Source organism: Corythoichthys intestinalis, chromosome 1 (assembly GCF_030265065.1).
Source record: "Corythoichthys intestinalis isolate RoL2023-P3 chromosome 1, ASM3026506v1, whole genome shotgun sequence".
Classification (NCBI taxonomy): domain Eukaryota; kingdom Metazoa; phylum Chordata; class Actinopteri; order Syngnathiformes; family Syngnathidae; genus Corythoichthys; species Corythoichthys intestinalis.
Genome location: NC_080395.1, coordinates 72,284,878 through 72,311,504, shown reverse-complemented (window position 1 = coordinate 72,311,504; position 26,627 = coordinate 72,284,878). Strand labels below are relative to the sequence as shown.

At 39.2% G+C, this 26,627-nt stretch overlaps 1 protein-coding gene across 13 annotated transcripts in view; it reads left to right on the top strand.

Annotated features, from left to right (window-relative positions):
• The window catches only part of LOC130917366 (phospholipid-transporting ATPase ABCA1-like), a 321,379-nt gene extending 301,712 nt beyond the window's left edge, over positions 1–19,667 (top strand). For all 13 annotated transcript variants that reach the window (XM_057838802.1, XM_057838715.1, XM_057838723.1 and 10 more), the window contains 4 exons: positions 3,425–3,528; positions 3,654–3,746; positions 11,364–11,613; positions 19,349–19,667. In XM_057838802.1, the coding sequence (XP_057694785.1) occupies positions 3,425–3,528; positions 3,654–3,746; positions 11,364–11,613; positions 19,349–19,486 (585 nt within the window). In that variant the 3' untranslated portion in view covers positions 19,487–19,667. The remainder of the gene's footprint in view (positions 1–3,424; positions 3,529–3,653; positions 3,747–11,363; positions 11,614–19,348) is intronic.
• The last annotated feature ends 6,960 nt before the right edge of the window (positions 19,668–26,627 follow it).

Genomic DNA, 26,627 nt, shown 5'->3' with positions numbered 1-26,627 from the left:
ACGCTACTTATTAAAAAAGGACTGGAAACCGTTGGGTAGAACTTTTTTTTTGGTACTAATTAGCACATTATGTATATTATAAAGCAGAGGTCATGTAGATCCACTTCAGTGGAACGAACCAACACAATTTCGCTCAGCCAATACAGCCTATTGTATTTGAAGTACATTTTTTGTTCAATTTTCACACTACTTTCTGTTGGCGACAAAACTTTTCTCTTGCCAAAATTTGACGTTTATGTCTTCATTAAATGATAAATCTTTTTTCAGTTAAATATATTTTTGTACATTGAACATAATTACGGAGGGTCTTAGCTTTCATATGAGCCATTTATGAAACCAATTGAATAATTAAAAGTCAGGTTATTAGCAATTGTTTCTACAAAGTGGATAAGCAACAAGACTTTCGTCAGGAACAGTAGTTTATTTTATTCTTAGTACCTCATCTTTAATGTACGACTTTTGAAAATAATTAGTATCGTAATATAGTATTAAAAACGTGTTTTCAACGTAAGTTGTCATTGTCATTTACGTCGCCATGTGATGATGTAAAACGGTGGCGTCGGCTGTTGCGATAAGCTCTCAGCCATTCAGCCTTTCCACTTTCCAGCTGAGAATGTAGACAACATGTGGAAGTAAACTTTAGTTGGTCGCAGTCAATGATGTGTCTTTGGTAAATGGTCATCGATGCCAACGCAGATGTAAATGTACCAGTTGTGTCAGGGCGGCCGGGTGGGGATGCACAAGTCAACCAGTGTCACAGAGCTCCACATTGGGTGAAATTGATTTTGGGTATTTTTGGAAAAAAATACATTTGAGAACCTCCACCCACTACCAAAGAAATACACTCCTCTATGTCAATTGAGAATATTAATTGTGACATTGATGAGGAATACCTAAAGTGGCACACGCAGAGCACACTGAAGTGGGGGTATCAATTCAAGGGCACATACTTTCTATATGACTTATCAAAATGACACAAGCATGTAATATGGCTGGCACAAGACAAAAACATTGATGAACAATACAAAATTATTAGAATGCAGCAGCATTAAAGTCTGAAGAAAAAAAACTCGCGCCTGCCTAAGAGGAATTTTATTAATGACAGCGGACACAGTCTCTTGGTGGCGGGTGGAATACTCTCCAGTTGTAATGTGATGAGATGACACACAGCAAAGAATAATTATACAGGCATGAAAATCTCTCACCTTTTGGCGAATTTCGCCGTTTTGAAGTCAAAAAGGCAAAAAGGGTGACCTATGTGAATTGTGTAGATTCGAGGGGAAAATTTTTAAGAGAAGGGGTGGGGGTGTCGGGAATAGGCATGTGCCGGTTTACCATGGTATGAAAACATTGCAGATTCAAAAACACTACAAATTTCCGTCACACCATAGTACCGTAGTTCGCTATTTTTCTTGAGTCAAAAATGCAGCCAGAAGTGGCTTGGCGGGCGGCGCGCACCCCTTCCCCTGTTTGTTGCTGTGTTTGTCAGTGACGCTATTCCAGAAAAACCAAAAACATACACAAGGCATACTTTTCTTCAATTTATTGAGCTCTCACATCGTGGTAACTGAAATTTACAAAATGAATACATTTAAAACATTCTACAATAGTATTTTTCCACGTGTGAGTAGCTTCAACAGATTAGCACCATGAAAAAGTTCGGCCAAAACAAAACACACATTTTCCTTTCAAATTCAATATACAAACTAACTAAAAACTTACAAAGATGAATGTTAGCCTAGGCTTAGCTGGGAGAGCAACTTCGTCGAGGTTATAAGTCTCACGGCCACTGAGAATATAGACAAGCTCAAATGAAGGGAAAAAGGATAGCGTCAAAGATCGCTAATTGCGACAGATGATCTTGCCCTAAGCACAAATTCACGTTCGCTGGACGAGGAGAGGTCTCACTCCCAATGTTTTTTTTTTTTAGATGAATACATTTGCCAGCATATTGAATTTGGTGAGTAATGGTTTCAATCGTCTTCATATTTTGCGGTATAACAAAGTTACTGCCTTTTATTGCAGCTTGCGTTGAACACTGCCAGAGCTAGCCAAATCTCTGGTGAAACAATAGCTCCTGTTAAGTTAGCGTCAAGCTTGTGTATTTAACGGTAATATAAAAGAAGAAACACAAGCTTCTTTCTGATATCGCTGTAATTGGTATTTCAGGGACGTGTGGCGCCTTTTTTTCAGTGCGACATTCGTGTACAGTGTTGAACACGTAACCCGTTTAGCTTTAAAGTAAACATTGTTTCTAAATAAAACATGGCCAGCGCAGGGTGTATGTGTGTCTGTGGTGTCTCCTGCAGATTGTTGAAACACAGTGTGGGTCGACAGAGCTCAAAATTTTGTTAGGTTGTACAGAGTACCGGTGTTCGGCAATTCCTTGCTATGCGGTGAAATGTCCTAGACAATGCTCAGTGCGCCTGCGCAAAAATTCACGCACATGGGTTACAGGCGGCGAGTACTCACTATTTTTGTTTTTATTGAGTTTTTTATTACCTTTTCATTCCCCAAAAAATAGTTTTTGCATGTATTACCCTCTCATACTTTTAACCATAGTGTTTTTTTTTTGTGGTAGCTTTAAAGCAGTTGACCACATTAGTCACGTAGCGTATTTTAACCCTCCTTCTTTTCTTAAGGCATTTATATAGTACGTTCTGCCTGTATGCATCTAAACAAAACAAGTTGAGAAAAGGCATTTTATTAGTACGTTCTGCCTGTATGCATCTAAGCCAGGGGTCTCAAACCGATTCCACAAAGGGCCGCAGTGGGTCCTGGTCTCTGTTCCAACAGATCCAAAACAGACAGTTCAACCAATGAGGTTTCTGCTAAAGTAAGCAGCACCTGACTGCAATTAACTGATTACACTTGTTAGACACCAGATTGGTGAAAAGGGATTGTTCTCGTTTGGTTGGAATGAAATCCAGTACCCACTGCGGCCCTTTGAGGACCGGTTTGAGACCCCTGATCTAAGCAAAACAAGTTGAGAGTGCGGGGTAGTACTTTGGGTGTCAAATTCGCCTCATATAGGACGTTTTGCCAATGTAGGACAGTTTGGCAGAACGCCGGGACATATTTCCTCCACACCCGTCTCACTGTTTTAACCCCTGACCCATTTTCATATCCTACCATCCATAGAAAGGAATATCGCCTCTATTTCATGCGTAACATAATCGTAGCGACACCGTTGAACGTCACCACATTGCGACGTATCTAACAATAGATACTTAGTTTTTAATATTATATATTATTATATACCCAACTTCCCTTTATAGATGAGCTAATGTTTTATTTATTTGCATACTCTTAATAATTATTGTCATGTCATCATTCAATACACTTTTTTTTTTTTTTTTTTTAACATGATTTTAAAAAAATTCAGATGTGTAAAAATACACCCCCCTCCCCTCTTTGCTCTCAGGATGAGCCCACCACAGGCATGGACTCACTGGCTAAAAGGTTCATGTGGGACAACATCCGGTCCCTGAACAGAGATGGAAGATCAGTTGTTCTGACTTCCCACAGGTACAGGGATTCTCATATTCACCATAACTGCCAAGACATTTATTTATTTATGTTTATGTTGAGTGCACCTCAAAACCTTTTCTTAGTACAACAGATTGGTAATTGCCTTTCATTTGTATGATCAGTATGGAGGAATGTGAGGCTCTCTGCAGCAGAATAGCCATCATGGTCAGTGGCTCTTTCATGTGTCTTGGCTCTGTGCAGCACTTGAAGAACAGGTAACTATAATTATTTGTGTAAATAAAGTGAATGCTGCTCATGAGTCTAGCTGCATTCACCAAAATGTCATTACTGATGGTTCAAATGACAATGACAGGGACTTTGAGAAAATAGCCCTTTGCCAAACCAATTGGTTTCAGAAAGCTTTAATTGGCCATTGCTACTTTCATCTCGTTCCTAAGATTCTCTATGCTGTCGAAATGTGAAGATTGGCTCAACCACTCAAGGACCTTGAAATGCTTCTGAGGAAGCCCCTTTTTCGTTACCCGGCAATTTCGCATTGTAGGCAGTTCCTATAATCTTTTTGGGGCTGATGACGTCATTTGCTGTGTTCACACATGTAGGAACTGGGGACCAGAACCTTGAACTCTTTTACCCATTCCATCTCCTACTCTGAGGCAGGGTCTTTCCCAATAGGGCCGTAGAAACTCGATTACCTGGGTGCTTGTCGATTTGCTGAAGTCGCGCTACTCCCCTTGCCATATTCGCGCATCTTGAGGAGCCACCATATTAAACAAAAAAATCCTAGCCTGTGGTATCAGCAGTGTAAAGGTGTATACAGTAAACACGTATATTATACAGTCCCTGACAAAAGTCTTGTCACGTATCTGGCCAGTCCTGGAGAATCTTGATGTTATTTGCGTTGGGGAGCTTTGAGGTAGAGATTGAAGTATGCGATGGAGCACCATCCTGCTGCAGAATTTGTCCCTTTTTATGGTTAGAAATGTAAGAGGCAGCTAAGATTTGTTGATATTGCCTTCCACCGTGCAGATCTTTTGCACACCCCATACTGGATGTAACCCCAGACCATGATTTTGCCACCACCAAACTTCACTGTTTTCTGAGTGAATCTTGGATCCATGTGGGCTCCAGTAGGTCTCTTGCAATATTTGCGGTGACTGTGGTGTAATTCAATGGAAGATTCATCTGAAAAATCCACCTTTTGCCACAAAACAGTGAGGTTTGGTGGTGGCAGAATCATTCAGCATCATTTGGGAGGGTCTTAGCTTTCACGTGAGCCATTTCTGAAACCAATTGAATAATTAAAAGTAAGGTTATAAGCAATTGTTTTGACAAAATGGATAAGCGACAAGACTTTTGTCAGGGACTGTACATGGCCTCCATTGTCTTCTACTTTCTGCTCTCCTTCCTTCCTCCGTGAAACAAAAGAAATGACGCCTGCCTTTGGATCGGTCGCTTGAACCTGTGTGCTCTTTCAATCTATGTAGTCACCTGTGGAAACTATTTTTGCAGCTCAAAGACAAACACAGGACTGCCAAGTTGTCTTTCAATCTTCCAAATGTTTTTTTAACATTTCTCCCACATTCAAGCTCTCCTGCCTCTCATCGAGACTTTACTTCTCATCAAAGCTAAAGTATCCACCGCAATAACAGGTTCACAAATGATTGCTCCGATTGTAATGTAGGAATATAAATGAAATTGAGACAACACAATAATATAATTTGTGAAAATAAAGCACACATGGGGGTGCATGTGAAACCAATAAAACCATCATTTTGAACAAGCTTTTTACAGAAGCTTCGCTCAAAACTCCACCATCCTCCACGGTCTCCAATGTTTCGCTGTCATTTTGCCATAGGTGAGTGAGACATTTAAATAATGCGTACGTTAGAGCCAGCAGGGGGCTCTATTGAGTCAGCCTGACATACTATTTGAACACAAGTGAATGGGAAAGCAGGTCCGTCTGATTCTGGGCAGTTTTTTTTTTACCTAAATGTAATACCACTAGCCACATTTTAGTTGCAATACTGCGTAGCGCACGTCCAAACCGGCATTACTGCAAGGCGCATGTCCAATACGACGTCGCAGGCGCCACGCAGTAATGCCACTAAAAAGAGGCTAGTGGCATCACCGCGTGTAACTAATTAATATGTAATTATCTAATTAATTTTGGACTAGTATTAGTATCGGCTACTTAATCAGTAATTTGCATAAACCAAATAAATGACTCAGACAAGTTATGGATTTTGAACTGCCGGCCTATTTTTTTATATCCAACAACACACAAGAGACAGCCAATTATTAAAAAAAAAAAAAAAAAGCCAATTTGTTCCCTTATTGGTAATGTCTTAATTTCTCTTTCTACTTTTTCCTAACTTTTAACCAGTTAATTTTAATTATTTTTAGGATTTATTTATCAACCCAGGTTGTTTTTGTTTTTTCATATTTCTAATTTTTCTTTTTAATCAATTGATTTCTTCAACTTGCTCAATTTTATAGACGTTTAGTTTCTATTTTGAGTGTCAATATTAAATTTTCCCATTACGTGTTCTTCTTTTGTTGATCAACAAAATTCTTAAGTCAATAAAAAGTAATACAGTGGGGCAAATAAGTATTTAGTCAACCACTAATTGTGCAAGTTCTCCCACTTGAAAATATTACAGAGGCCTGTAATTGTCAACATGGGTAAACCTCAAGCATGTAAGACAGAATGTGGGAAAAAAAACATGGTGGAAAATAAGTATTTGGTCAATACCAAAAGTTCATCTCAATAATTTGTTATGTGCCCATTGTTGGCAATAACGGAGGCCAAACGTTTTCTGTAACTCTTCACTCTTCGCTTGGTGTAAACTCTTCACAAGCTTTTCACACACTGTTCCTGGTATTTTGGCCCATTCCTCCATGCAGATCTCCTCTGGAGCAGTGATGTTTTGGGGCTGTCGTTGGGGGACTTTCAACTCCCTCCACAGATTTTCTAAGGGGTTGAGATATGGAGACTGGCTCGGTCACTCCAGGACCTTAATATGCTTCTTACGAAGCCATTCCTTTGTTGCCCTGGCTATGTGTTTGGGATCATTGTCATGCTGAAAGACCCAGCCACGTCTCATCTTCAATGCCCTTGCTGATGGAAGGAGATTTTCACTCAAAATCTCTGGATACATGGCCCCATTCATTCTTTCCTTTACACAGATCAGTCGTCCTGGTCCCTTTGCAGAAAAAACAGCCCCAAAGCATGATGTTTCTACCCCCATGCTTCACAATGGGTATGGTGTTCTTCGGATGCAATTAAGTATTCTTTCTCCTCCAAACACGAGAACCTGTGTTTCTACCAAAAAGGTCTATTTTGGTTTAATCTGACCATAACACAGTTTCCCAGTCCTCTTTTGGATCATCCAAATGCTCTCTAGCAAACCGCAGACGGGCCTGGACGTATACTGGCAGGGGAACACGTCTTTGAGGCCCTGGCGACACATTGTGTTACTAATAGTAGCCTTTGTTACTGTGGTCCAAGCTTTCTGTAGGTCATTCACTAGGTCCCCCTCGTCTGGTATTGGGATTTTTGCTAACCGTTCTCGTTATCATTTTGACGCCACGGGGTGAGATCTTGCATGGTGCCCCAGATCGAGGGAGATTATCAGTGGTCTTGTATGTCTTCCATTTTCTAATAATTGCTCCCACAGTTGATTTCTTTACACCAAGCGTTTTACCTATTGCAAATTCAGTCTTCCCAGACTGGTGCAGGTCTACAATTTTGTCTCTGGTGTCCTGCGACAGCTCTTTGGTCTTGGCCATAGTGGAGTTTGGAGTGTGACTGAGTGAGGTTGTGGACAGGTGGCTTTTATACCGATAATGAGTTAAAACAGGTGCCATTAATACAGGTAACAAGTGGAGCCTCGTTAGACCCCATTAGAAGAAGCAACAAATTGGCAGAATAAAATCTCCCCTTTCGTCACTTTTAATTCTGCAGACTGCATCTTTATGACCAGTGTTGTTAATCTTACTTAAAAAAAAATAATTAAAGTTACAAATGACTTCTCCCAAAAAGTAATTTAGTAACTCAGTGACCTGAAAGTAAGAGTAATTAGTTACTTGGCAAAGTAACAAATTACTTCTCTCAAAAAGTAATTTAGTAACTCAGTTACCTGAAAGTAAGAGTAATTGGTTACTTGGCAAAGTAACTGGTGTTACCTTTCATGTTTTCTTTTCATTTACCCCCCCCCCCCCCCAAAAAAAAAAAAAAAAAAAAAGAAAAAACATAGTAACCTTTGCTATGTTTGGAAGTCATTTAATGTTGTGAATCAACAGTTAAAGTTGTTAAAATTGCTTCCGTTTTTGCATTATTTCCGTTCTGTCTACTTTCGACATGTTTCAAAAGTGTTTCATCATCTAAAGATAAATTCAAGTCAAGATATGGCCGATTTAGGAGCATTTTAGATAAAACGTTACATAGGTTCGCCTGGAAGGTTCACTAAAACAGTGTACTGCTTTAAAATGGCTAACGCCACCGAGTCTGTCATTTCGAATGAAGTTTTACTGTGGGGAGAACAAGTATTTGATACACTGCCAATGGGTTTTCCTATTGGCAGTGTATCAAATACTTGTTCTCCCCACTGTATATGCATGTGATATCTAGGCATAGATTGTAGGCTGTCGGCTACAGTCGGGAAATATTGGAGCCACCTAGCCTAGCATAGCGTTTGCTACAGCGTCACAACAAACACTCTTCTCTCCGTGTCTGACTTTTCTCACGTCATTCAACCAACGTAGTAACGTACATTGTCTCGTTTCCAAAACGGTGACAAAATCCGAAAGGAGAAAAAAAAAACGTAAAGCACGAAAAACATACAGACTTTGAACGTACGGCGTGCACATTTAAAAATCATTGCTCACTTGTACAAATTACTCCAAAACTGTACAACTTGACAGGGATGGGTATACCTATGATGAAAATTGTTGGCCTCTCTCATTTTTCTAACTTTTTTGCCTGACTTTGTTTCAAACAAAATATATTAACTGTAATTTCATTGTAGAGTGGTACCTCAACGCATTGACATACGATCCTTTTGACATCCGACGTAAAATTTGACTGGTTGTTTGTCTCGACATATAACGACATGCTCGAAATAAGACGATCTATGACAGCGTTGCAATTTCATTGTTTTCCGGCAAGATGGACGTACGGCTTTCGGGGTCCGCAAACGTGGAAACAAAGTTGGACCTCACAACAGAATAGATTAGAATAGCCCTTTTTTGTCATTGTACAGTTGTACAATGAAATTGTGGGGACAGCAAACAACTGAGGGATGCATTCAAGGGTTTATTAAATACTAAACAAAACAACTCGCGATTGCGGAAAAAAGGGGAAATAACAAAACGGGTCCATGACAGAAGGTCAAGGGGGATCAATATTATAAACACGAGGGTAGACTGAGTTGGTAGGCAGAAAGCCAATAAAAATACACTCAAATACCTGCACAAGGTAGAGGAATAATAAACTAAAGCGGCAGACGACCAAAACCCAAGGGAGGAGCCAATTTACAAAATGCAAAGCTACCCAAAAGTTCAAGGCGTAGAATGGCGACCATCAAGGTAATATCTCGGCACCCTTTTCTTGGACCACCTGCGTTTTTATACAACTGTTGATGTGCAGCAATTAGCTGCAAGTGCGATGTCGGGAACCCCCCACATTGACTCTATAACGAAACAAAATCAGACCAGCAGCAGAACGTGACAATGGCAGATATTCTTGTAGAGAAAATGACATGGGTCCCAAGAAAGTTAGTGCAGGTGGTGAAAAAAAGGATGAGGTGATGCTTACCATTGAAATTAAAATAGAGATGACAGAAAAATATGGTGATGGTGCACGACCGGGAATTGGCTCGACTACCTGGCCGAAATATGTCTCATTATTATCATTATTACTGTAACATCGGCAAGGAGTTCGCCAACTTCGTCAGGTTTTTATCATTTCTTTCAGAACTTGTGCAACACAACACGGACACTATCCGCCGTATCCGACACCAAAACAACAGAACATGGAAAGAGAAAGTAAAATCTCTGTCGCACGTCTCTCACTCTCTCGTCAGTCTCAGTTGTGTTTTGCATGCTGCTCCTGCATGCCACAATTGAACCCAATTCCATAGGCGGATCTACTATTCAGGCGAAGTAGGCGATCGCCCTAGGCCACCAACCAGTAGGGGGCCCCTAACCAGCTGCGCTTGCCCTAACGAGTAAGGGCTTGGGCCACTGGAGCCAGCAGCACCCCCAACTATTCATTATGTATAATTATGTCAGCATACCAAACAAACAAATAACACAACAAAAAAGAAAGCCATTTGAATGCTGCATTTATATTATCTCCCCCCCCCACACACACACACTACAATGGACTGTTCCACGATGACGGAATGAGTATCAGTCACTTAGCTCCATTTAGCATCGCTTAGCTCCGCTTAGCTGTTCGTTAGCTTCACTGAGCTCACCCGCGTTTTTCACCCCACTAAGCTCGCTATTTTTATAGCTCACTTGCTACTTTGCACGTCGGCTCTCATTTATTTCGAATACATGAGTGAAAGTGCTCTCCATAAGAGCCAAAGTGCAGTGAGGGAGAAGTTGAGAACAGGCCGCTAATGCCTCTTTAAACTTTCTTCTTCTTCTTCTTCTTCTTCTTCACACCGAACATAAAATACACGACAGCACACCCTGTGGCGAAACAATGTAGTACTATTCCAAACAGTCATACAATAACACTCAACAGCTGGTTAACAGCATTTGCTAACGAAGAAAAAATTAAATCTAATAGTGACACCACAAGCAATGACGAATAATGTTTTTCTACGCAGTGTAAAGCTTTTGGTTAGCGGTTTAGCGAACGTACCTCTGGTGAACATTTCAAAATAAAAGCATGTCATGTTCGTCATCTCAATAACGATTCCTGGAGTTAATCCCACATACTTCAGAATTAATATAATATGTTGAGTAAATACTAAAGAATACAGATTCTACATTAAGAATAGCTTTCAAATGACACTCTTTTTAACAAATATGATTGGCAATGAATAATTTTTATAATTATACTATTATTATACTGAATATAGTAGTATACTATAATAGTAATGTTAGAATTTTTTTTTAAAGAATTGTTTACTTTCCATTCTTTTGCACTAGTAAATGCTATCAGCATTTAACCTCGTTGTTTATTTGTAATTAATTATTATTATTTACATGATTATTTGTACTTTGATAAAGAATCTAAGTGTTCCAAAATGTTTTTTTGAATTATTAAGCGTCAACAAAAATTTCATTGGTAAATTAGTAAAAAAAAAAAAAAAAAGAAAATTATTAGATTAGTTGACTAATCGTAAAACTAGTCGGCTGACTAATCAGGAGAAAATGTTTCCTTTAGGACAGCCCTAGTGTACCGGAACATATGTCCTCCACACACTTCTCACCTTTTCAACCCCTGACCCATGAAGAGGGCCCCTGGATATGTTCGCCTTAGGCCCCAAAATTGCCAAGTCTGCCACTGCCCAATTCATTACATTATTATTATTATTTCAGTTTGTATTTATAATTTATTTGCTTTGCTGTTTGTAATTGTACTTGCAGTATCTAAGGATTTGGCGTAGGTTCTTGGGCTGTGGAACGAATGAATCAAATTATATCGTATTCTTATGGGAAATTCCATTTTGGCATGCAAATGAGGTCCTGGAACTAATTAAATTCGTATGTAGAGGTACCACTGTATTTTAAAATATAATATGATATACATGTCCTTTTATTTAGTAGGTAAAGCCTTGTTTTGACACTTGTCTTTGATGATACTGACTGACTTGTTCCTGTGGGAAACAACAAATATTCTTATTTTAAAACAGATTTGGTGGTGGCTACGTCATCACCTTGCGTCTGGCAGACAGTGAATGCAATCAAGACACCTCTCCAGTCGTCATCTTTATGAAAAACGCATTTCCAGTGATCAAGCTGAAGAAGCAGTACCATAACATACAGCAGTACCAGCTTCCGGCAAATGCCTGTTCCCTGGCTGAAGTGTTTAACACGCTAGCCAACAATTATGAGGAGTTGGGCATAAGGGACTTCAGTGTTTCACAGACCACGCTGGACCAGGTGAGGACAAGATGAAAGCAGAACATTTGGTCTACAGACTGAATATGTAAGGCATTACTTTTCTGAAAAAAGTTTTACAAGCTTATTACTTGCGTTACATTGCTAATGCCGGGCTTAAGTACCTCCCTCACCACTGCGGAATTTCATGTCTTGGAAAAAGGATTACTTTTCTCTCAAAAGCACCTCATCTCCTGCCGGCTTCTTTTGTAGCACAGTGCGGGCTGACCTTTCAGTACGAAATGCGCACCAGTGGTGATTGATATTATAGGCGTCCTCTGTGTGGCTGCTGGCTAACAGATTTATTGCTAACCGACATCGATATACTAGTTTTTTTGAATTGATTGAACACGTTTATTTCGAATACTTAATACATAGGTACCGATAATCGGTGACAATAATGAAAAAAAAACAAAAAAACAAAATATGAGTATTCGAAAAGGAGTGAGAAGAAGTAAAAACTTAAACCTACTAGTCCTTCTCAAAACATTAGCATATTGTGATAAAGTTCGTTATTTTCTGTAATGTACTGATAAACATTAGACTTTCATATATTTTAGATTCATTACACACAACTGAAAGTAGTTCAAGCCTTTTGTTGTTTTAAAATTAATGATTTTGGCAAAAAAGTCTAAAAAAAAAATTGCATATTTGATCCGACCAATAAAAAAAGTGTTTTTTAATATAAAAAAAGTCAACCTTCAATCAATTATATCAGCTATGCACTCAATACTTGGTCGGGAATCGTTTTGCAGAAATCCCTGCTTCACTGCGGCGTGGCATGGAGGCGATCAGCCTGTGGCACTGCTGAGGTGTTATAGAGGCCCAGGATGCTTCGATAGCGGCCTTAAGCTCATCCACAGTGTTGGGTCTGGTGTCTCTCAACTTCCTCTTCACAATATCCCACAGATTCTCTCTGGCAGGGGTCCCCAAACTTTTTCCTGTGAGGGCCACATAACTTTTCCCTTCTCTGATGAAGGGCCGGGTCAGTTTGTAACAGAAAAAGTGTAACGATTGCAGGAGTGCCTAAATGTAAAAAATGATTGTTTTTCAGAAAGCCACAATCAAATAACCCTTTCTGGATTCTTCACAGAACAAAAGTAAATAAAATAAAAATAATAATAGTATTATATAATTAGGGCTGTCAAACTATTAAAATTTTTAATTGAGTTAATCACAGCTTAAAAATTAATTAATCGTAATTAATCGCAATTCAAACCATCTCTAAAATATGCCATATTTTTCTGTAAATTATTGTTGGAATGGAAAGATAACACACAAGACGGATATATACATACAATACACTGGACATAAGTACTGTATTTGTTTATTATAACAATAAATCCGGCGGCACGGTGGCTGAGTGGTTAGCACGTCTGCCTCACAGTTCTGAGATCAAGGGTTCAATCCCGGGCTTCGGCCATCCTGTGTGGAGTTTGCATGTTCTCCCCGTGCCTGCGTGGGCTTCCTCCGGGGACTCCGGTTTCCTCCCACATCCCAAAAACATGCATGGTAGGCTGATTGAACACTCTAAATTGTCCGTAGGTATGAGTGTGTGCGTGAATGGTTGTATGTCTCCTTGTGCCCTGTGATTGGCTGGCAACCAGTTCAGGGTGTCCCCTGCCTACTGCCCATAGTTAGCTGGGATAGGCTCCAGCACCTCCGCGACCCCCGTGGGGAAAAAGCGGCATGGAAAATGAATGAATGAATGAATAACAATAATAACACAAGATGGCATTAACATTATTAACATTATTTCTGTTAAAGGGATCCATGGATACAAAGACTTGTAGTTCTTAAGAGATAAATGTTATAGTTACAAGTTATAGTAATTTTATATTAAAAACCCCTCTTAATGTTTTCGTTTTAATAAAATGTGTAAAATTTTCAATCAAAAGTAGAGTTAATATACTGTAACAATAATAATAATAAGAATTAAAATAACAATAAGAATAGAGTGACCAAAGTCTGAGTAAGTTTTATATGTATTTTGCATAGCTATTTCGATTGATTTAGAACCTAACATGCTCAAAAGTTGCCTCTTTACATTCACACACCTAAGAGATAAAAACCCCTATTGGAGAGAGTACTACAAAAAAGGAGGCACTACTGAGCTGTGCAGCCAAGCCCTTATTCAAAACCAAAATGAATCTTCTAACTGGGCCAATTCGACCAAGTGTGCCTAATTCTGTGGCTCTATAAGCTGCCTCGGTCTCTGAAATTTTTTTTTCCTTTTAATGGCGAACAAAGGGTCGGGCCCTAATAATAAACATTTGCATTACCATAGGGCCTTCGCACGCTTAGTGCATGGGCCCTAATAATCCTTTGCATAAAAATAGGGCCTTCGCACCACTATATTGGTGCTCGGGCCCTCATAATCCTTTGCATTACAATAGGGCCTAACATGCTGGAAAGGCGCCTCTTTTTTAGGGATTGGAAACAAATTTCACACACCTAGATGAAAAAAACCCTGTTGTGGAGTTCTTCAAAAAAAAGAAGATCCTACTGAGCTGTGCAGCCACGCCCTTATTCAAAACCAAAAATAATCTTCTAATTGGGCCAACTCGACAAAGTGCGCCAAATTCTGTGGCGCTGTAAGCTGGCCAAGTCCCGGAAAAAATATACTTTCTCTTAATTGCGAAGAAAGGGTCGTCACGACAACAGACAGAGAAATGTGGACATGGGCCTTAAAATGTAGTTTTACAAAGGGTCTTGAAAGTACAGTGATTAACCTGAAATGAACTGGATATGTATAAGAAAAATGAGTGACTTTCTGTTGCCACTTGTTGGCGCTGTAGGCTTGATACAAATGAACACTACAGGTTTCTTCAGGGTACGACTCTCACCAAGCAGTTGGCGCAGATACTTATTGGATGTCTGAATGTTCAGAATTTGTGGCAAGACAAGATGGCGACGGTCATTTTGACTTTCCTACTGGACCCCTCTGCTTCAACGAAACAACATTTTTCATCAGGCACCTTAACACATGTCTTAAGGCTCCCCTGATGCAGGTTTGAGGTCAATTGATTGAGGTCAATTCTCCCCGAGAAGGGGGAGCCTTTCTCGTAAAGAAAAAAAAAAAGTTTCCTGTTCCCACAAGGGGGCGCCAGGCGTATGGGTAATATTTCAATAAGGTCATGTTAAGGCTGGGATACCCCACATGCATGCCAGATATGAAAAAGATCGCATCTTGTATGAGGAAGTTATTAGTCATTTACTGAATTGGCATGTTGTCAAAAAACGCCTGAATTTGCTCCCTTGCCCAGGTCAGGCCCATGAATAAAAAGTCACCGTTTTGACAAACTAACATCTCATGTGTGTCCTGAACAGTCTGATCAATTTTGAGGAGCATTCAACTTACTGCCGCAGCGTAATGGTCTCAAACGTGCATGCTGGTATTTGACTGAAATGGCATGTTTTTCAACATTCAATCCAAAATACCCGATTTCCTGTTGGGTTTGGAATATGGGTGCTACAGACTTTTTGAAGCAGTTTAAGACAACCGATCGACTCCCCAATAACATAGAGCGATGAACTCGCTCTATGTTACAAAACGTCAAAGGAATGGGCTTTTTTTTTAATTAAAGGGGGTGCCACTGAGCCAATTTGTTACTTTTTTTTCTCAATGTTGAAACATTATCGAAATTTACGCAAAGCCGCATGTATGTGCAAATTTTGGTGAGTTTTTGAGCATGTTCAGGCCTTCAAATTGGCCATTGTCATTTGCCATGACAAAATAATAATAATAAGAAACATTTGCATTACAATAGGGCCTTCGCACGCTTAGTGCTCGGGCCCTAATAATAATCCTTTGCATTACAATAGGGCCTTCGCACGCTTAGTGCTCGGGCCCTAATAATAATAATAATCCTTTGCATTACAATAGGACCTCAACACGACCTTCACACGTGCTCGGGCCCAAAATATATATTTAAAATATAAATGTAAGATTTATATTTACAATTTAAATATTTAGTTCTGGATTTAAACATTCAAGTCCAAAACTTACTATTTAAAAATATTTAAGTTGCTAAATAATGTTGTAAATGTGCAAAAAAAAAAAGTGAAAATTTCACACCACATTTTAACACCGCGTGGCGCTAAATGTGAGAAAACGTTGTTGTAATTATTAGCATGTGCTGCTTTACAAACGGCGTCCCATTATCAGGCATGAAAATCTCTCGACTTTCAGCGAAATTCGCCGTTTTTTAAGTCAAAAAGGGTGACCTACGTGAATTGTGTAGATCCGAGGAGAAACTTTTTCAGGGGGGGGGGCGAGGTTCGGGAGTAGGCATGTGGCGGTTACCAGTGTCACGGTTTACCATGGTATGAAAAGGTCGCGGTTTCAAAACCACTAAAATGATCTGTCACACCGTAGTACGGGATTCGCTATTATTTTTCGTGTGTCAAAAATACAGTCAAAAGTGGCGCGGCGGCAGCGCTCACCCCTTCCCCCGTTTGGTGCGGTGTGTGTCAGTGACGCTATTCCAGCAAACCCAAAAACAAAACACAAGACGTACTTTTCTTCAATTTATTGAGCTCTCAAATCGTGGTAACTGAAATATACAACATGAACACATATAAAACGATGTACAATAGTTTTTTCTCATGTGTCTGCAACAGATTAGCACCATGAACAAGTTCGCCAAAAACAACACATTTTCCTTTCAAATTCAATATAAAAACTAATTAAAAACTTACAAAGACGAATGTTAGCCTAGGCTCAGCTAGGAGAGCAACTTCGTCGAGGTTTTAATTAAGTCTCACAGCCGCTGAGTGAGGAACAAGCTTGAAGTGGGAAAAAGGATAGCATCAAAGATCGCTTATTGCAACAGATGATCTTGCACTAAGCACAAATTCACGTTCGCTGGACGAGGAGAGGTCTCACTCCCAAAGCTTTTTTAGATGAATGCATTTGCCACCATAATGAATTTGGTGGGTAATGGTTTCAATCGTTTTCATGTTTTGCGGTATAACAAAGTTACTGCCGTTTGTTGCAGCTTGTGTTGAGCACTGCCACAGCTAGCCAAATCGTCGGTGAAAAAAAAGCTCCCGTTAAATTAGCGTCAAGCTTGTGTATTTAACGGTAATTTAAAAGAAGAAACAAGCTTCTTTCTAATATCACTGTAATTGGTATTTCAGGGACTTGTGTAGCCTTTTTTTCAGTGCGACATCCGTGCAGTGTTGAACACCTAACTCGTTTAGCTTCAAAGTAAACTTTGTTTCTAAATAAAACATGGCCAGCACAAGGTATATGTGTCCGTGGTGCCTCCTGCAGATTACTGAAACACAGTGTGGTTCGACAGAGCTCAATATAGTATTTTGTTGGGTTGTACAGTGTACCGGTGTTCGGCAACTCCTTGCTACGCGGCGAAACGTCCTATACAATGCTCAGTGCTCTCGCGCAAACATTTGCACGCATGCGCACATCAGTTAAAAGCGGCGAGTACTCACTATTTTTGTTTTTATTGAGTTTTTTTATACATTTTTTTTTTTTTACGATTTATAAACATACTTTTCACCATTGTGTTTTTTTGTGGTAGCTTTAAAGCAGTTGACCACATTAGTCACGTAGTGCATTTAAACCGTCCTTATTTGATATAACTACATTTAAGTCTTTTATTAAGGCATTTTTAGTATGTTCTGCCTGTATGCATCTAAACAAAACAAGTTGAGAGTGCACGGTAGTACTTTGGGTGTCAAATTCGCCTCATATAGACGTTTCGCCGATGTAGACATTTTTGGTAGAACGCCGGAACATACAGTGCCTTGCAAAAGTATTCGGCCCCCTTGAACCTTGCAACCTTTCGCCACATTTCAGGCTTCAAACATAAAGATATAAAATTTTAATTTTTTGTCAAGAATCAACAACAAGTGGGACACAATCGTGAAGTGGAACAAAATTTATTGGATAATTTAAACTTTTTTAACAAATAAAAAACTGAAAAGTGGGGCGCGCAATATTATTCGGCCCCCTTGCGTTAATACTTTGTAGCGCCACCTTTTGCTCCAATTACAGCTGCAAGTCGCTTGGGGTATGTTTCTATCAGTTTTGCACATCGAGAGACTGACATTCTTGCCCATTCTTCCTTGCAAAACAGCTCGAGCTCAGTGAGGTTGGATGGAGAGTGTTTGTGAACAGCAGTCTTCAGCTCTTTCCACAGATTCTCGATTGGATTCAGGTCTGGACTTTGACTTGGCCATTCTAACACCTGGATACGTTTATTTTTGAACCATTCCATTGTATATTTGGCTTTATGTTTTGGATCATTGTCCTGTTGGAAGATAAATCTCCGTCCCAGTCTCAGGTCTTGTGCAGATACCAACAGGTTTTCTTCCAGAATGTTCCTGTATTTGGCTGCATCCATCTTCCCGTCAATTTTAACCATCTTCCCTGTCCCTGCTGAAGAAAAGCAGGCCCAAACCATGATGCTGCCACCACCATGTTTGACAGTGGGGATGGTGTGTTCAGGGTGATGAGCTGTGTTGCTTTTACGCCAAACATATCGTTTTGCATTGTGGCCAAAAAGTTCAATTTTGGTTTCATCTGACCAGAGCACCTTCTTCCACATGTTTGGTGTGTCTCCCAGGTGGCTTGTGGCAAACTTTAAACGAGACTTTTTATGGATATCTTTGAGAAATGGCTTTCTTCTTGCCACTCTTCCATAAAGGCCAGATTTGTGCAGTGTACGACTGATTGTTGTCCTATGGACAGACTCTCCCACCTCAGCTGTAGATCTCTGCAGTTCATCCGGAGTGATCATGGGCCTCTTGGCTGCATCTCTGATCGGTTTTCTCCTTGTTTGAGAAGAAAGTTTGGAAGGACGGCCGGGTCTTGGTAGATTTGCAGTGGTCTGATGCTGCTTCCATTTCAATATGATGGCTTGCACAGTGCTCCGTGAGATGTTTAAAGCTTGGGAAATCTTTTTTTTATCCAAATCCGGCTTTAAACTTCTCCACAACAGTATCTCGGACCTGCCTGGTGTGTTCCTTGGTTTTCATAATGCTCTCTGCACTTTAAACAGAACCCTGAGACTATCACAGAGCAGGTGCATTTATACGGAGACTTGATTACACACATTTGGATTCTATTTATCATCATCGGTCATTTAGGACAACATTGGATCATTCAGAGATCCTCACTGAACTTCTGGAGTGAGTTTGCTGCACTGAAAGTAAAGGGGCCGAAAAATATTGCACGCCCCACTTTTCAGTTTTTTGTTAAAAAAGTTTAAATTATCCAATAAATGTTGTTCCACTTCACGATTGTGTCCCACTTGTTGTTGATTCTTGACAAAAAAATTAAATTTCATATCTTTATGTTTGAAGCCTGAAATGTGGCGAAAGGTTGCAAGATTCAAGGGGGCCGAATACTTTTGCAAGGCACTGTATGTCCTCCACACCTTCTCACATTTTTAACCCCTGACCCATTTTCATGCCTGAATTATGCATAACATCGAAGGAATGCTTACAGCTTTTATTTCGAAATTGGTTTACGACTGCAGTCATACTGCTACTTCCTTCTTGCCACTTTGTATTTTCAGTTATACGAGCACTCATGGTGTTTTGAAAAAAAAAGACATTGTGAAGGCTCGGATAACAAATTCCTAACCTCAGATTACTACCAGATTTTGTATCAATTGAGGAGCTTGCTATCCATGTGATTTTATCTCTTGCCTTTAATAACAGATACTCAGTCCAAACAGTTTTTTCTGACAAAATGTTTTCCATTGCCTAGGTCTTTGTCAACTTTGCCTCGGAGTACACTGAAGATCAGACAAGACGGCCCAAACCTGGTTTCTGGACCCAATTTTGTTCTGCACGCATTCAGCCGGACGCACCAATTCCGCTGCAGCCAATTGACTCCCTTCACTGAGAGGGAGGTATGTCTCTGAGGTCAAAGCGGAGCAACCACGATCATTCTCCGCTTTCTAGTGTTCACCAGCAGAGATTACTGAACTTTGGCGAAATATTAAAGACAAACATGTAAGCTTTTCACATGGAAATGTCATTGATGTGCCATATTCATGAGTTGTTATTAAATAGCGTACCGCACGCAACACTTCACTTTTGCTCATTAATATTCATGACATTAGCAACTGTTGCTAGGTGGGTCGAGCTAACGTTTGCCCCTCATGCTAGATGCATGTACTAAATAGAGTACGAACGAGATGTTTACTGAGCCAAACCTACCAATTCTGTCTGAAAATGATGTCCCTGGTGCCAAATTCACTGGTAAAGATGTGAAAGAACATACAAGTATTGAGTTAAAGAGTTGGCTTGAGTGACGAGGGCTGAAAAAGACGGGAAAAATAGCCGACCTGATCCAGAGGTAGCTTTTTATCAACACCTTTTGTGCATTCCCTTATGCCACCGACAAATACATTCTCCTCTTTCAACAAGCTATCCTTTACCAGCATATGCCCTGTCTTTCTTATACTGTATATTATATCCTCTGGTTGTCTTTCATCTCTGCTCTCAGGGTCATTTATATTGCTATTTTTGTGTAGCGATCGCAAATGCTACTCCGGGACAGCCAACAAACACTTTTAATTTGTTCATTAATAACAAATCTCAATTTGTTTTATTTATTTACACTTCTCCCTTACTAAGGTTGTTTCTTTACAACAGAAAAGGTACAGCTGTCAAATCTAGACCTTACCTGTTGGCATGAACAGGCTTACTATACAAAAGACCAAGGCCAAACATGGCCCCTAACAAAGTCTTTACTGCATATGAAGGTGAATGGCTTCACCTTGCTGGCGTTAAACTGGTCTTGGACGTCCGCACAAGTTAATCCATTGTTCACATTTTTTTCCCCTCTGAGTTTTTGGCTTCGGAAAATGTATGAAGAAAACATCCTTCATATGTGGACGGTTGAAATGTCTAGAGTCCTATCAACAAGTTCCAACAAGCAGCATTATTTACTCCTTTTTGAAAGATTACCGGCAGAAAACAAGCAGTACAAGCATTGGTTGTATGCGAGCGCGTTTCTATGTTGACCCTCTTCCGGTTTACAATGGTGATGTCACGCAGCCTTGCGTTCTAAAAATAGCATTTGTGCGGTACGCTATTGTCCAAGTTTTACTTGGAAGGTGATAAATATTGACAAACACATATTTTTGACGTTTAATAATGAATAGATATACGGTTAATGTTTAATAATTTTTTTATTGTAACAAATGTCTATTGTGGCGGGGCTCTTGCACACTGCTCACAAAGAATGACTTAGGGAGGCATTGTTGGTGCCTCTTTATATTTCTCCATTCCCCTCCCATCAAACCGATTAACTCAAAAAGTCTGAAAACAAAATACTGGTAACACTGCACCTAAACAACATTTAGAAAGAAAAATGAATTTAAACGATCCACGGATAGAAAGACTTGCAGTTCTTAAAAGATAAACGTTAGTAAGTTATAATAATTTTATATTAAAACCCCTCTTAATGTTTTCGTTTTAATAAAATTTGTAAAATTTTCAATCAAAAAATAAACTAGTAGCTTGCCATTGTTGACGTCGCCGAGAGGTGACGTCACATGGGCTCCCTGTTCTTCCACAGTGTCTTTAACTACGTAAGGTAGTGATTGAAATACACCAAAAGATGTCAATGGCGAGTTTTAGATTACTTCAATTAAATTACAAATTAAGACAATGAGTGTGTTTTGTCGCTCGACTGACGCCGTAGTTCCCTGTTTACTGGGTCCATCCATTGTACTTCACGGTCATTTGAGTGCTGGCTTCACAACGTACGAGACCTCTGATAGTTTGTAGATTGTGACTAAATATTGCCATCCAGTGTATTTATTGAGCTAAACGAGAGCCAAACGAAATGTTTGAATAGAGTTTGACCAAAGTCTGAGTAAATTTTATGTGTATTTTGCATATTTGCTATTTTGATTTGGAGTGGCAGTTTTCTTTGCATTGTTGTTTAACTGTGTGAGAATACGACCTCATTAATACAGATTGAATTGCTTCTCTTTTTGTGAACATATTTTTTTTAAAGATAGGAATATTATTTTGTTGTCCTTTCACTAAATGATACTTATGTTTGTTGTGAAGGAATTGCCGAAGCTTAAACGGCGCGATCCAATGAACGCCTGTGTCCACTCGCTTTTCTCTGCCTCTTAGCTCTCACTGTACAAAAAAAACGGCGTCATTGTAATCTGTTTGGCGTTAATAAATCTATTCGTTTTTCTTGTCGCCGGGAAGCAACCGGCAGGATGATCAACAATCTGGACATCTGCTTTTAGGTGAGAAAAATAAGGTAAGACGCCTTAGACGTGTCGATAGAGGCAAACGTTTTCGTGCGTTGCGATGCACGGCCCCGGGCTATCAGCAAAAATAATCAAACTGCTGTGTTTCACTGTATACCCAAATCATATGTAAAGCACAAGGCAGCTCTGGATGCTAACTATCTCCATAATAATATTGGAATAAGTTGGATCACACAATAGTTTACTGTGAAGATCTGCAAACAGTTTTTGACATCAAACACTCTCCCTGCTCTCGTCACTAGAGCAGGGGAGTGCTGTTCCTAGCGTACTTTACACATGAACGCTACTTGACTCATCCCGTTTTCTGGTCATTTTGCTGTCCTTCACATTAATGTTCCACTCGGGTTCAAATTGGAAGGGCAGGACCGAGAACATGTTAATGCCGTTAAAGAGAGAGAAAGAACACTTTATTAAAAACTTTCTTATCAACAAATACCATATTGGCCTGAATATAAGACGGCCCTGATTATACGACAACCCCCTCTTTTTCAAGACTCAAGTTTGAAAAAAGACTTTTTGAACACCAAATTAATTTTATACAGAAAATAATTACAGTACATCAGAAAAAAATGATTATAACAATATATTTGAGAGAAAAAGTATGTTATTTTGCCTCATTCAAATCTTAAATCTGAACATTTGAATATGTAAACTATAGTGCAATCACATTCGCAAATGAATGGCTTCTGGTTTTTGAAATATAAATCAACCAATCTATTGTGATAAAACAACAAAATTGCAATAACTGCATTTACCATCAAAGCAAAGTTTAACTGTAACTGTGGTCTTGAAACAAATCTGAATAAGGAAAAACATTGCAATAAAATAATACAAACTTGTTAAACTTGAGAGTAGCTGAGATCTCTCATGACAGGCACCATCTAGCGTCGTGAATGGGTATAATGTCTTGACCTCGAATATAAGATGACACCCACTTTTTCAGTCTTATTTCAATGCAAAAAACACCGTCTTATATTCGGGCCAATACAGTACTGATATACAAACATAGGGTGATTAATTCACATACTGTAGTGACGCGGTGGAAGTCCAGCAGCGTGGCCTTGTGACATCACCGTCCTGCAACTTCAACAATGGCAACCAAGTAGTTAAAATACAAATTTTACTAAAACGGAAACATATCAAATTATTATACCTCATAGTAACATTTATCTTTTAAGAACCACATCTTCCCATCCGTGGATCCCTTTAAGAAACCCACTCCATACGGTGACGTCACCCGCCGACGTACCGCATGTGATGTCATAAAAGCAAAGTGGAAAAACGGCATAAAAGGAGGAAGAAGTGAGAGCTCGGTTGTGACAGTCAGTATTGATTGTCAGATGAAGCCTCATGACGCATTTAACCACTTAGGCCAATTGGTTTGAGAAACGGTTAATTTCTCAGAGCTTTATATGGGCATGGTACCACCTACTGGCTAAGTGTATAATCACAGTCAGTTGTCTCCCAACCACATGAGTGATTCGTTGATTTTTGTGTGTGTATCTGTTGGCAAGGAATTATTTTTGCAAAATATTGTATGACCATATCCTCTATGTACATAGATTATCACGTATGTACATATATTTTTTGTTCAACATTTGTTTTTATTGTTTTGCAGTCACAGAAGTAAATTCGGCATACATCTTTAGCAATGAGATCAAACTTATAACCTGTGTGACCATAATGTATGAGAGGACAGTACCCCCTGAAACAAAAAGAAAAAAAAATATTAAACAAAAAACACACTTATAAAAATATAGTATGATATGGTGATGTCTCCTGTAAGTCAGCAGTACCAAACAGCTCCCATAATATTAACGTACAACAAATTATACATAAAAACATATGAACTTTTTGGGTGCAGTAGGAGGAGTGGCCACATACAGTCACAATCATACGTCACTCATTAAGTAAAACCTACAATATTTTTTTATAATGTAGTGTGTGTATACGTGAAAATGATTCCATAAATGGCATTATTGTTGTTTACTGTTTATTGTCATCATCATCGGTATCAGTGACAGTTACGAGATAGAGCTGAATATTAGGGCATGTTATGACTACATTATCTGTATTTTGAAAGTAGCCAGAGGTGTTGATAGACCAGGGGTCCTCAAATACAAATCTTGAAGGGCAACAATTATTTTGTCCATGCAAGCATGGATCCATTTATTAATGGCAGTCAAGTACAAGGCAGGTTGAAGGTGGTAAAGGTGGTTTTCTTTTGACCAAACAAAAATACAATGCACATTCTGATTAAATACAAATAAATTAACAAATAAAAATACAAGAAAAAAACAACAACATGCAAGTACAATGTTAACACATGTACACTAAACAATTGACAAGATCTGACACTAAGGTGCAAACAAAAACTATTGACAGTACATTTTGTAACTGTAAAACACTGCTGGACAAAAAAAGAAAATATTCGAGTAGTACAGTATGAATGAATGAACAGTAATACATGAATGTAAAGCTCTGTCGAGCTGTGTTACTGTCATTAGCAAAGGTGGGTGATAACGCGTTACATTTAGTCCGGTACATTTACATAAGTAACTTTTTGAGTTTGACTAAGCCATACTCTTTATTTTACTTGAGTAGATTTGTGAAGAAGAAACACTACTATTATTCCGTAACTTTGGGCTAAACGAGTCGTTACATTTTTCCTCTTTCTTCTACATATTAGATTTTACTTTTTTTTTTTTTTTTTGCCAGAGATGATGTCAGCAATGGCTCTACCAGTTTCACCATTGAGGCGTGGCAACAACAATCACATGGCTCCATTATACCAATCAGACTCACGCTTGCCGTTATATGATCATTAAAGCATCGTAAAAAAATTAGTATTTGACATAGAGCGCTGTCATCAACATGACTCAAAAGCGCAGATTTTAACCTCTCTCCCAGTTTTAATTTGACCATGGAAGATCGGCGATATGATCCTTTTAGTTTCATCATAGGACATATGTTTTCTCCAAAGGGCAATTATGTCCTTTTGACAAATGAGGCTTCATTTTAGAATTTTTTTCCTCTGGCTGGAATTCAATCAATTTTTTTATTTTTTATTTTATTTTATTTATTTTTATTTATTTTTGGCTTAATGTGGTTATGTCTTAGGTTACAGTCTTCCTCTTTAAAGTATAATAATAGCAGTTCATATAGCTCAAAAGAAAACATTGCTTCAAACACTTTCAAAAAAATCAAACACCGTAAGCAGTCACTCACACGGTACCCATTGCTTGAGTATTATTCAACAAATACCTTTTTATTTGCACTTGAGTACATTTTTTGGATGACTACTTTCATCTTTTTTTTTTTTTTTAGTACTTTCATTTTGAAGTAACACTACTCTTACTTGAGTAACATTTTTGGCTACTCTAACTACCTCTGGTCATTAGTTTCTGAAGAGAAGTATTCCCACTTAAAGGGTATGTAACGGCAAAGGGGGTGTGGGACATCAATAGAACCGTTATGTGCCAAGATAAAAATATTGCTAAAGTTAACAAAAAAATCAATCACATTATTGAGCAATTATCAATAATAGATCGAAAATGACGAACATTTCCAAAAGTGTTCCGGAAACAGCCGAATGGGGCGGCGACGTCACAACAAGTGATTGACAGTCGAGGCGGAGCCAGGTGCCATTGGTTTTTATCGACGAGAGAGTAGCGTTCGGGTTTGTTTGACCAAAACATCACTAAAATGGTTCAAAACTGCTGTGCTATGTGGTGTACAAATAGCTATTTATCGGAATATAGGTGCCATGAGTTCCCGAACGCGAAAAAAAAAAGCTGGACTACGCAGACAATGGATAAAGTTCGTCCGTGCAAAGAGGGCTAATTTTCTAGACCCAGCCTCCGGCACGGTTTTCTGTTATTTTCCACCTGAAAGCTTCTCGAACTATGGACAAGTGAAATCGGGTTTTGCTGCAAGATTGCTGCTCAAAGCAGATGCGGTGCCCACCGTACACCAGCCACCTAAATGTCCCGAGATATCAAGAAAGAGGATGATGACTGGCAAAGGAGGCTAAGGCTAAGCAAAGGAGGGGAGCAGCCAAGCTCGAAATGGCCAGAGTGAGTACTCTTTTATTATAAAAAAAATATCACGCATTGGATACAGGACTGGACACATGTATAAATTATCGCTCGTACAATATATAGAACAAATCCTCTGATCCCATTCATATTTGTGTCTGTTGGCAGAGCGAAAAACTATGCTAGCGCAATAAATGATAATTATTCTATACATTACTTTATTTTGCGGTCACGGTGTATCAGCTTCACAAAAAGAAATGCAAAAAATATCATTCGTTGTTTCCCCACACAATCTGCTGCCGATGTTTCATCAGTGTCATTGCTCCCCTCAATGACCGTTTCATTACGCTGCATTGGCGTTCGTTTGGGCTCCAATTGGTAACCTAAAACACCAATTAAAGCTTCGTAACTCTCCTCGTCACCATTAGATGAACATTCGTTTCGTCCTTCTACGTCGGCTTCGTCGCTGAAACTAGAAACGAAATTGTCTGCCATCATCGCCGCCATTCAGTATTAAAGCACTGAGCCTTTTTTCTTGTTGAAGAAACACCCCTCACTGTCAATTCTGAATTCTCTTTTATTGACAACGAGGGGTGTTTTTTCATGAGGGAACCTGGAATATGTGCAGGACGAACACAATGCAACAGCATAAACAGCTCAAAGCACCGCGAATTCTCCCCTCACTAGAAGGAATTATATTGATGCA